The sequence below is a fragment of the Megalops cyprinoides genome, chromosome 8 (genome assembly GCF_013368585.1).
Source record: "Megalops cyprinoides isolate fMegCyp1 chromosome 8, fMegCyp1.pri, whole genome shotgun sequence".
Lineage (NCBI taxonomy): Eukaryota > Metazoa > Chordata > Actinopteri > Elopiformes > Megalopidae > Megalops > Megalops cyprinoides.
Window position 1 is genome coordinate 31439520 of NC_050590.1, and position 15792 is coordinate 31455311.

Consider the following 15792-nt stretch of genomic DNA (forward strand, 5'->3'; position numbering starts at 1 on the left):
GGTATTTACTAAAACAATTAAAAACGGATTTTAACTTTCTTTGACGACAAGATTGATTGGAGCCTAACAGTATATGCGCATGAACGCCTGGGGCGGAGTTACAGCAGGCCTGCCACAGATAATATCCATCTATGTTTTACTTCTATGACCCATTTTTGAAATCCTCTCTCGGCTTTACTGCCGCTATAATATTCCACATTGTGCCACGAGAAACACCACTGTGCGTGATCGGAACCCGCTTGCCTGGGTGGTTTGCAAAAGTACTTCTATTTTACGTACATGGCTGTAACCTAATTCTGTCTCAAACAAGAAAGGGACGTTGCTTAAAAATGTATTATTGAAGTCGTCATTATCTCAGAGGCAGACATTCTGCATTCAACGTTGAACACATAACACAGCATATAAAATTTAAACCCCTTTTTTTGGCTAGCCTATTCATGCTTTTAACTGTTAGTTTCGAGTTAATGTTGTCAAAATTCTAATAGCAAGTTCTTGTAGTGTCAACACAATTTGATTTGAAATTGATCAATGTCAGATATTACCGTGTAGTCTATCGAGCACAATCGCTGACTATGCGTTCTAAGTTTCTTTAAGGCACATTAACTTTTCAACAGACTGTGCTAAGGAAGGAAAGTTTTGAATGGAAAACTACTGTACACAAGGTGTTTCGGTTAGACCACTGCATTCCGTCTTACTCAGTTAATGACAGGCAACTCCTCACCATATTCAAGCAGTGTGTAGATCCCACGACCACAAGCACAGGGGAAACAAATAATTTCACGGCAATAAAAATTCAGAGCAGTAAATTACACTGTCCCATATCATTTTCAGCTCACCTACATTTATAGATACCCGCTTAGCACTGTCATTAACGCGCCACAGTTAAATGTCATGCACGGCTCTGACCCGACGGGCTCATAAAATCTCCAAGTATCTTCCTTTCTCTGTCTATGATTGATTGCAGTATCTTCTCGAGACTCCAGACAGTGGTTGGATGCAGTAACTGTCCGTCACTGCTCCTGCCATGTTCGGTTGCTCGGCAGCGTGAAGATGCTCATTCATGGGAGAGGTAAAGAAAGCATGAGCGAAAGCGATAGCAAAACCGGAGGGAGCCTTTTCTTTTTGGCAAGCGAGGGAATGAGTTCCTATTTGTTTAAAGGCAATTTACCTGCAGGGGAACACACTACTGTAAAATAAAAAGAACGCCGAGAGAACGAGGGCGGATATTATTGTAATCAACATGACTACAGTGGATGCATAGTATTAATTTAACGTCAGTCTGCATCCGTTTTCTTGTTGGTTGTTATTGTGTCTACGCTTTGACGGGAGCTGCATTGCACATATGCTTATGAAAGGAGGCTACGAAAGACTTCACAGGGATCAGCCTGAAAATGGAACAGTATGCAAAAAACTGGGAACAGCGCATATAGATGCGCATGGACCAAGGCGAAATTGCGCGGTTCAGATGCATCTTAACTCAGTCGTTACCTGGCAGCGGTCGTGCTGTGTTATTTTGAACTCAACTTTTGATTTTAAACGCATTACACTTCTCAAGGAGGGCTGTAATGTCTCCGAAAAACAGAATGACATCTGACAAGACAGCTTCTGTGCGGTGAGCTTTCGAGTAGCAGCGCTAATTCCTATTTATGGGTATAAAACGGCAGATGGATTTTGTTTTGGCAGTTAGAACCGGGACATGTATGTTTTAACGTGCTCGATTTTATGCGCTTAAATCTGTTGCTGTAAAACATTTCACTGGTTCACATGAAAGCAAGCTTGAATTTAATGTGACACCTTAAAATATGAGGAGCTGACATAGTGGATTTGTAGTCGCGAGAAAGTGTTTCCTGTTGCTTCAGTAAATCACTCTGTAAATGTTAAATATTTATCTGCTAGCGCTAATCATATATAGATATAAAGTATATGGCTATTGATTAACTTGCAGATCACATTAAAATCTTTTTTTAAATATAATGTATGAATTTACAAGTTCGATTTCAACTTGGAGAACAGCAACCTGATCGCGTGAATGAAAAAGAACAGTACTTCGCAACGGTGCACACTTCACCGATGTGTACAGCTGACAGCCACCAGTCAAATTAAAAATGTAGCCGTTGAAGTTGACAGGGAACTACAAGTGTGACTCTTTGAAGTGGAACTTTAATGAGTTTAATGTGGACATACATTAATCGGTTTGCCAGAGACGCTATAAGTGAAAGGAATGGGAGCATTTTAATACTTCTGTGGCGACAGCGCTGTTTTTTCAAGTTAGACTGCTTGATTCCTGATGAGCACCCACTACTCCGCCTGGACGCGCTAAAGCCGAAGGATGATCCTGCTTTGAGTGGCTGTTAAAATAATCACCGTCTTGGTGTCAGCGAGGGCATAGCCGACAGGGATTTCACAAGATTACGGTCGGACTGCTATTTTTTCCGTCCACACACAAACGCCAATATTCTTTAAAAATCGGCCGTTTGTGGTGTTTCCTGCCTGATTTCAGTACGGGAGCACAGTGCGTATCGGTGACAAGCGTCTGACAACAACAGCATTCAGGGATATAGACAGTTGATGTGATTCGAAAGGGCTACTGTATTTTAAAGACTGGAGTGTCAACGAGCCTTTAATAGGTGCTCACTCTGTCAAGCATGACTGGAGCGCAGAGGGAGGGCCCTTTAAGGTGAGGATAACTTGAATATGGCATGTTTACTCTCCATTTAAGTATAACGTATCCAAGAACAATATTGTTCCAAAACATAGATTCATAGATTAATAGATCCTAGCACGCGTTTATTGAAAATTTTTTTCCGCCTACGTGTAAGTATTCTGTAAGTATTCTGTTGATAAAAGAGCGTCTCTTCTGAAAGGCCGTTGATTTTTTTTTTCTCAAAGTGCACAGCACGTTGTGTGTGACAGCGCTATTTCCCCCGTTTTCTCTGTCAGATCCATCCGACCAGCGGTTACCACACACCAGCCACTTTCCGACTCCTCCCGCGGCTGAGCCGGTGATGGTTCTGCGAGGATGCTGCGCTTCCCCGTGAAGAAAATTCGGAAGCAATTCAAACTCCTCCTGCTATTGGTTCTGCTCACGTTTGCTGTCTGGTTCACGTATCTGCACATCAACCAAGGCAAAGCGATCAAACTTCATTTCAACTACGGCAAAGGTAGGCGACACGAGACTGGTCCCCCACGCTTTTTACTCTCCTAAAAATAATTCATTTGTGGACTTTTAAAACTAGTTTCATTTAACTTTTATTTTACCAGCAAGTTTCTTGAAGTTAAGAAGTTCTTTTTCGGGAGCCCTGTCGAGAAAGTCAGCAGGAAAGTGTATTGCAGTGCAACGTGTACTACTCTCGGTCACAATGCCAACTACACACAAAGGCAGAATAATGCAAATTAATCTAAGTTGTTAATCATTGTCTGCCTTAAAACAATTACAGGTGTCTAAAATATTACCACGTCAAGTATGTCAAGGAAGTGACTTGCACAAGTGTTAAATGCTTGGTTGTTTAACTGAGCACTTTTCCTGTGTTTCATGCACCTGTCTAAAACCCTAGATTCCCTCTAGGGCTCCAGACTAGCTGTCATTAAGGATGATTGTTTTGTATGTGGTGTGAGAGGTTGTTCTTCTCCTTGCATATTACAGTACAGAGTGAATTACCTTATTACCTACAGAGTGAATCCTGGTTGAAATAAGACAGATGTTCACAAACAGGGAAGCTCAGAAGCAGAGGCGTAGAGCCAGCATGTCCAACAAACACCGAGCAGCCGTTCCAACTGAAGATCTTTTGATCGCTTCCAGCGCACTTTTTGTGAAGCAGATTTGGAATTCACAATGTTTTTTTTACAATGAATTTGACAAATGGCCGAATATGAGTTAAGTGAGATAAAATCAATGTATTTATTTGATGTATTTATTTACTTAGAAGATACCATTATTCAGGGAGTCTTGTACATTTTATGTACTCTATATATGAATTAATATTTTAGTTTATTTTATGTACTGTATTTGTGAATTATTCAGTCTCGTGTTTACCGAAGGAGAAGTAGTGTTTACCTTGCTCAAGGGTGCCACAGCAAAGCCCCACTAGAGATGGGTACATGTAACCTTTTGATTGCATGCCCAGTTCCCTACTTGCTATGTCATACTAGACCAATGCCATTTGGTGAGGGGCGCTGAAGTTTAAACATGTGACACTAAAAACAGGTCTTGTTCCCATTGATTGAAATGGACATGGACACACATGCATATGTACAGTCGCACATGCAGTCATACACACACAAACACACACATACACAGGTACACACACAAACACAGAAAATTTGAATTGTATCAAGCATGGCTGATGATAAAGACTCATTTCAGTGACACAATGCCCAGATTGGCAGGATGTGTTCAATCTATTGTCCAGACTTCCATTATGGGTATGTTGTCATATTATGAGTATCCTTGTGTGATTGGTCAACCCCGTGCCCCTATACCAAAGTGCAGTACATGGCACTGGTTGGATATGTTAACTTTTTGAGACAGAGAGAGAAAGACCGACAAAAAGAGGGATGGTGCCTAGAGAGATACCAGTTCATGAGCAAGCTTGACTCTGATGTTTTGAGGGCTGTCGGTAATACTGTACATTGGAGATAATATTGTAGAAACACCATGATCTAATCAGTGTTTAAAAATAAAGGAATCTGCCACAAGAGAGCAGTTTATATTTTTGCCAGCTGTCACCAATTTAGAGATAATAGCAAGACTTTTGCACTTGGGAATTAATTACCCTTAATTAAATGGCACATAGCATGAGTGTGTTTTTGTGCGTGTGTGGTTCACAAAGACTCTTCATTATGTGGTAAATCCTTATTTATGTGCAACTCAGAGACAGGCAGCAACATACTGCATCCTTGTATGGGGTTTTAACGGTGTTGCCAGGTCATAACTGGAAGAGTTCAACAAAGCCCTTTGGTGCTCAGACTGAAAAAAAATTGCTGAAAAAGATTGCTGAAAGTTCTGAGTGCTTTTGGCCACCGGAGCAAGCCAGCCTTCCAGACCTCAGTCATGCACAGAGAGGTCTGCCGAACTGGGTGTTCAGTAGCCTTGGAATGAGAAGGTCAGATGCAGAATGGAGAGCACTAACATGTTTTCAGATAACTCAAATCAGACATGCTGTTTTCACCCACCTCCCTCTAGCCACTGTGCCTTGAGTTCTTTCTTTTTTGATATTGGGGTTACAGATGACAGGGTTTTGTTCATTTTAGCATGAAAACAAAAAATTGCACTTAAAAACAGTACATTCTCAACTGTGTGTGTAGTTTGTAGTTACAGCAGTAAGTAAAGTTACTCTGTAATCTCCACAGAAAACATTTCTCACTATATACAGTACACACACACACACACACACATATATATATGTATACATACATACATACATATAAATGTACATGTATATATATATGTATATATATATATATATATATATATGTATATATATATATATATATATGTATATACACATATAAAATTGTGATTTTAGTAGTGCAATGGATAATAACATGGGAGAGACATCTGAAAAGAACTATGGTTTCAGATATATTCTTGGAAATATGAGCATTATGCATTCCCCACAAAGGTGTCTGCCTTTCCATTGTAATTCATTTCTATTATCAAAACCTATCTTTAATGAAGTTTGGTGTCACAGTTCTTTGGACATGAGAAATGAATACAGAACCAATTTCATTCTCACCATCCGTTCCTTCAGAAAATCTCATTTACACCCACCAGTCTCAAAGAAATGATTTCAGACTATTCAAATGGAGAGGGTTTTATGCTCTTGAAAGCTGGCTGCAGATGAACAGTGCCATGCCCACTGGGATGTGTGCAAAGATCCCACCTATTCTACTGTTGTCTTCACAACATTTGTCATGGCAATACCTTTTAAAGTGTATGATACAGTTTATTTATTTAGCAAATGCTCATATCCAGATCAACTTACATTGCTTAATTTTTTTTTTATATTTCTACATTTTTTGACTGATGAAATTGATGTTAAGTACAGTATCTGGAACTTGGACAATAGACAGAGAGAGGTTCAATGGCTGTCAGATGTTTCTGTTTCTCACTTTGCCATCAGGCATCAGACATTTTTTTATCCAGAGGATAGTGCCTCAGAACAGTGCCACAGGTATTTGAAAACTGTCTTGTTAGATAGGAACTACAATCCATTAATGCCTCATAACAGTCCCTGAATCCCACAGAGAAGCCGATTGTACTAATTAGGTGTTAAGAGCGAACCAGCTGGGCTTTTTAATGGTAGAAAGCACATTATAAATGGATGTGTTGTGACGTGCTCTGGCTGATTGTGTATTATCAGAGATCCTGTTAACTCTACATTTCCTACACAGAGGCAGAGCAACCAACCAGTGTGTATACTCAGTCTTAAGGTCAGAGTGTGAATCCAAACATATTTTGCAAAGGAAAAACTGAGGCCTCTGCTCAGACTAAACACAGTGTGCTCTGTCTTTTACTGAGTAACAAGATAACACTCCTTACCATGACTACAAAAATCACCTAAATCAGCATTACATATTGAATTAATCAATCTAAGAAAAAGGGAATATTGGCTAAAATGTCAATGTTAAGGACGAAGTGCGGCAGCATGAGTGGACACTTGAGATGTGACAGGAGAAATGTTGAAGCAGCATGGAATTCTGTCATCAGTTTTAATTTGGCAGGGTGAAACCAGTGGTGTCTCGCTGCTTAGAGGCATGTTTATTTGGAGGTGCAGGAGCACAGTAACTATCCTGTCCTTCCTGGCCGTGTTTGCTGGCCAAGCAGCGTTGGGATGCACCTTATGAATAGAGCTCTGTCAATTAACACACACACACACACACACACAAACACACAAAGGAGGACCTCTCTATTTGAAATTCCTTTTGATTTCCAAGGCTGTGGTGGAGTAATGTGTTGTACAGCATGCATAGTTTACCACAAATTGCTATGCAGGAGTTGCATTGTGGTGCAAGGCTATTCAGTCACATGCTCTTCTTGCTCGGACCAGTTTGAATGTTGCTGTGCAGGTAAGTTGTTGAATGTGAATTACGGAGGCTGCCAGTGTTACAGCTACTATAGGGTAGGTTTAGACTAGGCTAGGTTACTACAGGTATAGGTTTTTCAAGTTAGCTGTAACATCTTAGAAGCTATTTACTTACACCATTCCCCTGTGCAATTTTGGGATCCAAAGGAAAATGGGGATTTAAATATTGTTTATCAAGGTTGAAGCTACCAAAATGGACATGTAGCAAGGGACATTAATTGGCTATTCTCTTTGTGATGCCAAGAGACCTGCTGTCATAGCATTAGCAGGTCATGAAGTGTGGCATGCTCCACACGTTGTCCAGGTAGATTCAAATGAGTATTACACTGAAGTAGTGGAGTGCCTTCCCCTCTGACTGTCATCAACTATTTTCACATTTTTGATGATTTCCATTTATTGGTTGTTTTTGTTTTTTAGATAACATCTTATCACAGACCCCATGAGAGGAGTACAACAGAAAATGAAATAGACACAGTCTGCTTCTCAGGGAGATGTGGCCATTTTCTGTGTTTTTCTGCATGGGTTTTGGTGCTAGGTCTCATAATTTGCAGTTAAAGGGCATTTAACTCTGCAAGCATGACAAGAATACCGGGAACACTTCATATCTCTTTGGGATCTGTGCATGGCTTCGGATGAGTTTCAGGAATGTGCCTCTTGGCCTGAATTGGCATGGCCTATACAAGTCAAATGGCAAAGCCTTTGTGTCAGGGTGGAATCCGTTCCTCTTTTTCAGTTTATTTTGAATTGTGTAGCTGTGAGGCCTCAGTGGGCTGCAGGTGTCTCTCTCAGAGACATCAGTGCGCAGTCTGGTGTGCTTTGTTTCAACAGGCTCCCAATGGAGGGGGAACAGGGGATCACGAAACAGGGAGCCCAGAGTCTTTTAACCCCAGGGTTAATGAAATTTGTGTTGGCCCCTGTAATAAGCTCTCCTCAGCACACTAACTCCTCATGCAAATGAGTTCTTTGGATGACAGCCATGGCCATCTTGGGGGACAGTGCAAAGACTGGTAAAAGGGTAAAGACTGGCAAAGGGTAAAGACTGGCAGCCACTTTCCACTCAACATGCACTTTATCTCCCAATAAAAAAGAGAATGGCAAATGAGCCACTGGTGAATGATGGCACTGTATCTGCTCTGGAGGTCCTTGCCCGGCAGACTGAGAGAGAGTGGCAGCACAGAGCCGCTGATATCCAAGCCGCAGGTGGACAGCTCAGCTGAAACTTCCATGGAGAGGGAGACACACTGATCTGAGAGGGATCAGGACAAAGTGTCACTGTCCGACTTCAGGCTGCAACTAGACCAGAGATTTTTAAAAAATTCCTCATTGTAGGCTTGGCTTAGTTTTCCCCGGCCAATGGTGTATCATCTCTCTATGCCTTGCTGTTGTACTGCATTGTCATTAGTTATTTGTGGACAGTGGTTCATTTAGTGGGTCAAGATTAAGTAACTCTTCAAAGGGCAGGCCTTAGTGCTCTCACCTGAATGTTCAACCTCCTATTGCCTGGGCTAACATGATAAATTAAGACATAAAGTAATCCTGAATCACAAGTCAGCAATGTGTTTTTCTGCAAAGGTGGGCATGCTTGTTTGGCATAAAAAGATTGCACTATTTAAATAATAATGTGCTTTTGGCATGAATATAAGATGAGCAAAATATGATTTGATACTTGGCATTATGAGGTGGAGAGCTGCTCGAAGTCTCCAGGTATGAGACATTGATAGTGATGGGCCTGGCACTCACTGAAGGTGTCAGCGAAGTCTGTGGGAACTTGGTGACACATTTTCAGGTTCTTTATGGCAACACACACTGATGACCAAGCCTACAATTTTTATATTCAATCTAAGCTTTAAAAACCCATCTGAATAGATGCCCTGGTAATGAAAAGATGTTTGGTTCCTGCTGAGAAAGTTGTCACTGGCTTGGGTTCCAACCCACACAAACAGAATTTCCTCCTTGATAAGTGTTTCTCCTCCTGTGTGAAACAGTGTTTTGCGTTCTGTCAGAATGAGAAGAATCACCAATATGCCATGAAAATGGAAGTCTCACCCCACCATCTGCTGACTTTGTAATGATCATTGTCATGCAAATTGGACCCGCTACTGCTCCCTCATAATTAAGATTTGATCTCTCAAACTTTTTAATCAAATCTTTGATAAGGGGATATGTTACTTGGTTGGCATCAAGGCAACTGTTTGACTTTTCTGCTAACTGTTTGCTCAACAGTTTTGTTGGAATGTGCCAACTTTTCAGGAAATGTGAAAACTCCCACAGCAATCAAATGCAATTGCCTTTGTGTGCTGTGTTTAGTCCTGAGAGAAGATAATGAGAGAGGTTTGGTGCTCTCTGTCTGAAAGTTGCCTTTGCGTGATACTAATGCTGAACTGCTGCATTAAAACTGAGCTCAGCTGTGACTCCCCAAAAGTATGCACAATTTACATGAGCATGCACAGCAGTGAGTAGCAGTCTGGCCATGTAGTTGGTTTTCAACTTGACTGGTCTCCATTATGGAGGTACATTTTGAGTAACAATTGACCTGTGGAATGTGAGGACAGTCATCATCATTTTGTCAGGCCTTGTTGGTTTTGCTGAAGAAAAAGAGATGCTTCATACTGCCTGGACAAGTTCCTCTGGGAACATGTGGCAGATATGAAGGACCCATCAATTTACCTGTGGTAAGCAAAGCATATAATTCTAATATAATTTTGAAAACAGGACATTTGGTATTCTCTTATCTCTGCTTCCATGAGGGCAGGGCTGAGGGGTGCACACACACATGCTCTCAAACACATGTGCACACATGTAGACACATATACACACACACACGCACGCAGGCACACACACACACACACACACACACACACAGATGTACATGCACACACATGCATAAACACATTCCAGAGCATGCGCACATGTACACACATGCTCACAAACATATACACACACATATATATATATATATATATATATATATATATATATATACACATCAAATTATTGCTAATGGTCTGGAATTTAAAAATCCCTGTCACATAGGCTGTGATGGCAAGGTTTCCTTAATCTACTCATCTTGAGCAGGCCTGCTTCAGGCTTTCTGTACAGCTTTCTGTCCAACTTGATTCCCAAAGATTCAGCACAGAGCAAGGGCACACAGTTTAGGTGCTTGCTCCCATCAAAGGTATGCTAAAGTAGACTTGCGTATTCAGACATTTCATTAATAAACATGGAGCTGCTTGTGGCTTCAGAGAGCATATAATAGAGGTCTTTCTGGAAGCCAGGCTCAAGAAAAAGAATGTGTCATCAATGTTTTGTAATGATAATGCACATCATGGTGTATTTTGCATAATGCATTGTAACTCTGGTGCAGTGTTGCAGCTAATGTCATTCATCCTCGCTCTCGTCATGCAGTCCATCTGAAAAAACCTTCCCCATTTCCCATTTTCACGGAAGGTAGAGATGGATGTCCTGGTTCTGTTCGGCCTTCTCTCTGCCCCAAGCCAAACACTGTGAACATCAGCAAGGAGGAGCTAAGGAGAATGTGGTGGGAGAAAAAAAGGTGCAAAGAGGTACAACCACAACAGTCCTGACGTCTCCAAAATGAATTGGGAGCACCTGATTTGCAGGTGGATCCCTTGGAGAAATGGGGACGGAAAAGAGTAATAAGGCCAGAAGAGGGGGGGGGGGGGGGGGGGGGGGAGAAAGAGAACAGGAGAGTGTAGCAGAGGTAAAGAGAAAGGATTGAGAGCTGAGGAGGGAGAAGGGGAGATTGAGCCTGATTAAAATGGCATTAAAGGGGAAATCCAACCCCTCATGGCTGTCTTCAGCTCATGTAATATGTACCCACAGCCTCATTTGCGCGCTTTGGGGGGGGAAGTGATTTGAGTGGGAAGTGCTCTTAGGAGAGACTCGCCAGCGCTGAGGTGCACTACAGCAGGCAACCCTCCCAGTGAGGCCCCAGCTCATTCCGCCAGCCCTGCCGAGAAGGACAGCAGCACGCTGGGATAGCGGTGACAGCTGGTCCGGGAAACCTGGAGGAGGCCGTGGGCATTATTTATCAAGCTTTCACGGGGAACTGTTACAACACGATCTACAGCAACAACAACAAATGAAGAGCATTTCTGCACGGGTTACACATGGCCCAGCGCAGCAGCTGTAGCAGCAAAACTGATCCCAGAGCAGGCGTAATCATTTCAGGTTTGATATATTATTTATTTGCCTAGCAGACAGCTTGCGTACTGCACAGGCCAGAGGGAGTGGACCGAATCATGCAGTGAAAGAAAGTCAAACTTACACCTTCAGGGCTTCAACCTCTTTCTCCTTGCAGTGGCCAGTGTGCTAATCACTGTGATGCCTGTCGCTCAGGTGTTTGCCAACTGTTAAATAATGATGGTGATATGGATGATAAATACTTAATTATCTCCCTGGGGAAATTAATGTTGCAGCATCAAACATGCATACAGATATACTAACATCCACTGTAGAACAAGTGGATGTTGTGTTTGTTGGGTGAAATTGAGGGACAGATACAGCATATAGCATGGAACAACAAAAACAGAGGGCCAACCAAAAAGACAAAAAGCCACCGCTCAGGGCTTCTCATTGAAACCTATCCTATAGAAACAGCACCCTTGCTCAACTGACTCTGGATCAGTACTCATGCTCAAGGGTCCAACAGCAGTTTGATCTTTTGGCCATCTTGGTCTCAGCTTGAGTTCACTGTCCCCCCCCCCCCCCCCCCCCCCCCCCCCTTATGTTTCCACATGTGTAGCTTTGGGCAGTGCTGAACTGCTTTCAGGCATTGTGTGGTGTGATCTGTCCAGTCATAACAAGACACCACATGAAAGACAACCTGTAAGAGCTTTGATTTTCCCTCCCCCTTTCTCCCCAATGCAAGTTGTCAGAGGCACTCTATTTTCCACTTCCACTGTGTTTGACTGAGAGACTTACCTGCACTTGTTCCCATGTCCAACTCTCAGGCATGTTGTGCATATGGAAATAAGCTTTTTAAAGTGGGTGTAGGTGACGCCTTGATGAAAGGGAGCCCTTGTGGCTTAAGGGAGCAAAGCCAGAGCGATGCAGTAAAAGGCAGAGAGCCCCACCATTCCATGGCACACATTCGGCCCTGTAACTGTTCTGATGCGAGTGAAGTTTTCTAACAGGTAAATGCACGGATCCGGATGATGAACGAGGAGCGCAGCTGGCGATTTGACCACGGGTACAGTAGTCACAGAGCCGCAGAACACATAACGTGTTGTGTAAAATTTCTGAAACTCAAAGTGAGCTTGTAGGAAATGCTAATCAAATCTCTCTCTGCTGATGGCTAAAACCGAACTGGGTATGTATATTTATTCAGTACTGTTGGGGTGAATTTTCAATGCATTGTTGTGATTGTCAGTGTTATCTAATCTGAGCCCTGAGTCTCGGGTAACTGACGTGTGTTGAAGGGGCTGTGATGCTGCATTAATGCGCTGTATCAGGCACAGGGAGGGGAGAGGTGGTTTTGACTTGGCTGTCAGATGGGATTATGTCATGCTTCATGGTTGGGCCAATGAGTGTAATTTAGTAATGTGCGATCAGTGTGTGATCAGGGGGGTTCCTGGTCTGCTCCAGGGCCCCTCCCCACAGCATGTTTTAATATATCCACCGAAAAATATGGCAAGCTACTTTCATGTATTCTCCATATGCCAGTACATACACAGTTACAAACAAAAAACTCTTCTAAAAGCATCGATATTACATAAGAAGAGACCATCTTATATCTCACAAATTTACTCAAATGATCTCACAAATTGTGTTAGAATACTGTCCATTTTTCCTCCCTTCAAACATCTTGAAAAGGAAGATGAAGAGGAAGCAGAGCAAAGCAGAGGAAGAATGCAAGGAAGATAATGGAAAATAATTCAAGTTTTCCATTCATCATGTGATCTTGTAAAGTTGTATCTGAGCAGTGCATATTCAGATTAGGTAATACAGAAGTAAATGACCTCAGTCTCTTTTTGGAAGGACCTAAGATGCTGTGGTGTGGGCTATGGCCCATCAATGTGTAACTTTCCGATTGGCAAATCTGCCATGCTAACTGTGATTAATGTGGATGTGCACCATATAAAGAGTGTCTTCTTCACACCAGTTCAGCTGGTGAATCAGCAATATGGCTCAGTGGTTAGGGAAAATGAAATGTCACCAGGAGGTTGCTGGTGTTAATCCCTGCTGCAGCCCCATTGAACAAGTTATTTAACCCGAATAGCTTCAGCAAACAATAAGATGCATAATGGATAATCTATGACCCATGTAAGTTGCCCTGGAGGAGGAAATTAATGCATAAATAATAGAACTCAATGTGTGCTTTATGTTCCTTACTGCAGGCTGCATATCAGTAGGTAGAGCCTTTCCTGCATCCTCTTCTTGAAAACAGAAGCTATGCTTTAGCACATTCTTATTTATTGTGTGTGCACTTAGTAGATGTCCACTAAGCACAGCTTGTCCAGGGTGACTTATAGATTATACATATTATCAATTTATACAGCAGGATATTTTTGTACCTAGATCAATTGTGCAACAGCAGTGACCCACTCAGGATTTGAACATCCAGAGCCCTTTGACATAGGCTTTACCACAACTTTACTGTCAATGTGTCTACTCCCTGAATAAGAGTTAAACCCATATTTACAGAGATCCAGTTTGTAATATTTTAAATGGAGTTTTGAATGCATCTAAGGAGCACTACAGAGCAGCAACATTGAGGACAATGTGGGCATCACTTATTTTCATTGAGGCAAGTGAAAGTGAGGCATGATTGGACTGTGGCCAATTTCAACTCTGATACCACTAATAATTATATTTTGTTGTGCTACGAATTCTAATGCATAATACTAATTATTATATATTGTTGTGCACATACATTTCCATTTCATCTATATGAAAAATTGAGGTCTGAACAATCACAACAGGCACAATAAGGGGAATGAGTTCAGTTTTTCACAGTTTGGGTAGCATCTTAATTAACTGTGACAGTAATTATAATCTTAACACTGACTGAATGTTAATTATGGCCTGGTCCTACACCTAGTTTTCCATGAACCCTTGCCTTTTAAGAGTTGGTGCACATTGTGTGTGTGTGTGTGTGTGCATGCATGTGTGTATATATATGTTTAAATGAGTCTTCCCTGGTTCTTTGCCTAGCTCTTTAAGGATGCCTCTCCAAACATTGATTCAGTAAAGCAATTTGGCTTTGGCACCTCTGCTCTCTGAGTTCATTGTAAATTGGCAGATTAGCCTCAGTCGGTTACTCAGATGTCATCAGACCAGCTGTGAGGCTGAGGTGGCTGGATGCTGTTTCCTTCTTAATATTGTTTTTTTGGGCTTCTGTCCTCCATTCTTGGCATTTAGAAATTCCCCCAGTGGAAAAATTAAATGTAAAACAAATTTCAACTTGAAACAGTTTTCTTGCAAGCTATCACCAACCTGTTTGTCAGTCCTACCACTGAAGGTCCAATTCGGGAAGAGAATTTCCAGAAAATCTCTATGCAATTCACAAAGCCTAGAGAAACCAGTAGCATTCATGGCTATAAACATCTCATTAACCACTTCCTTTCTGTGTCAGCTCTTTGTGGCATCCATACTCCATCCCATCTTTCCGCTATCTCTTAAACGTTTATGATATCCAAATGAGTGGTCAACAACCTCAGCCTATGGCCAGGTACAACACCTTTGTCAACCTTCATGTTTAGGCCAAATATTATTATTATAGGCATTTAGCAGACGCTCTTATCCAGAGCAACTTACACCAGTTACAGTTTTTTTTTTTAACAATGTTATCCATTTATACAGCTGGATATTTGACTGAGGCAATTGTGGGATAAGTACCTTGCCTAAGGGTACAACAGCAGTGCCCCAGCGCAGAATCGAATCCGCAACCTTTAAGTTATGAGTCCTGCTCCTTAACCACTATGCTATACTGCTGCCAAAAACATAAACAGATACAATTTTCCTTCTCTGACAACCAATCATGGCACAGGCAACACTATAGGCCATTTTAATTTGATTTAAAAGATGTGAGTCAGAAGCTGTGTATTGCCACCATGCTCATACTCAATTTTGACCTCATGGAATAAGGCTCTCGTGGTGAATTCGTCTTCTCTTATGCTATCCTGATCATACAAACACGGGAAATGAGGTTTCGCGACTGCCTGGACCTTAACAAGCTTGCTATTTTTAGTAAGGATAATGCATCTGCAGCAGATTTCCCCTTTATTGTTCTGTGTATTGTGGTATTACCTTCATGCCCTTCACAGTAAATAAGTGTAACAACAATGCGAGATCAGAGATGAATTTCTAACAGAAATCTACAACTGAAAAGATTTCATGTCAATCGTACAAAGTCAGAGTTACCATATTAGATGCACTCTGAAGGAGAGATTGCACAAGGCTTTTTTAATCATGAAAAAAAAACAGCACAAGTATCAGACAAAGGTAACCTGTCTGCCCTGTCCCCTATTTGTAGATCACCAGCCACCTCTGTTCAGCCCTAATTTCTGACTGGCAGCACCAAATGGTATCGTGTCCTTTGCTTAAATGACAGTCTTGAGACAGTTCCTCCTGGAGGCAGTGTCCTTCCGACTCACCTGACGCTCATTGCGTTGTGCTGTGGGGATGCAGGGATGACATGGTGGTAAAAGGTAAGCAGCCTAACGAGTAGATAAAAACAGGAAGC

The 15792-nt window shown here is 41.8% G+C and overlaps 1 protein-coding gene across 3 annotated transcripts in view; it reads left to right on the forward strand.

Moving 5' to 3' along the window:
• Positions 1-1008: 1008 nt before the first annotated feature.
• Positions 1009-15792, forward strand: part of b4galnt4a (beta-1,4-N-acetyl-galactosaminyl transferase 4a) — a 125198-nt gene continuing 110414 nt past the window's right edge. The window contains exons 1-2 of one of the 3 annotated variants that reach the window (XM_036534766.1): positions 1009-1069; positions 2941-3161. In XM_036534766.1, coding sequence (XP_036390659.1) covers positions 3020-3161 — 142 coding nt within the window. In that variant the 5' untranslated portion in view covers positions 1009-1069; positions 2941-3019. The other 2 variants (XM_036534764.1, XM_036534765.1) reach the window with 2 other exon arrangements.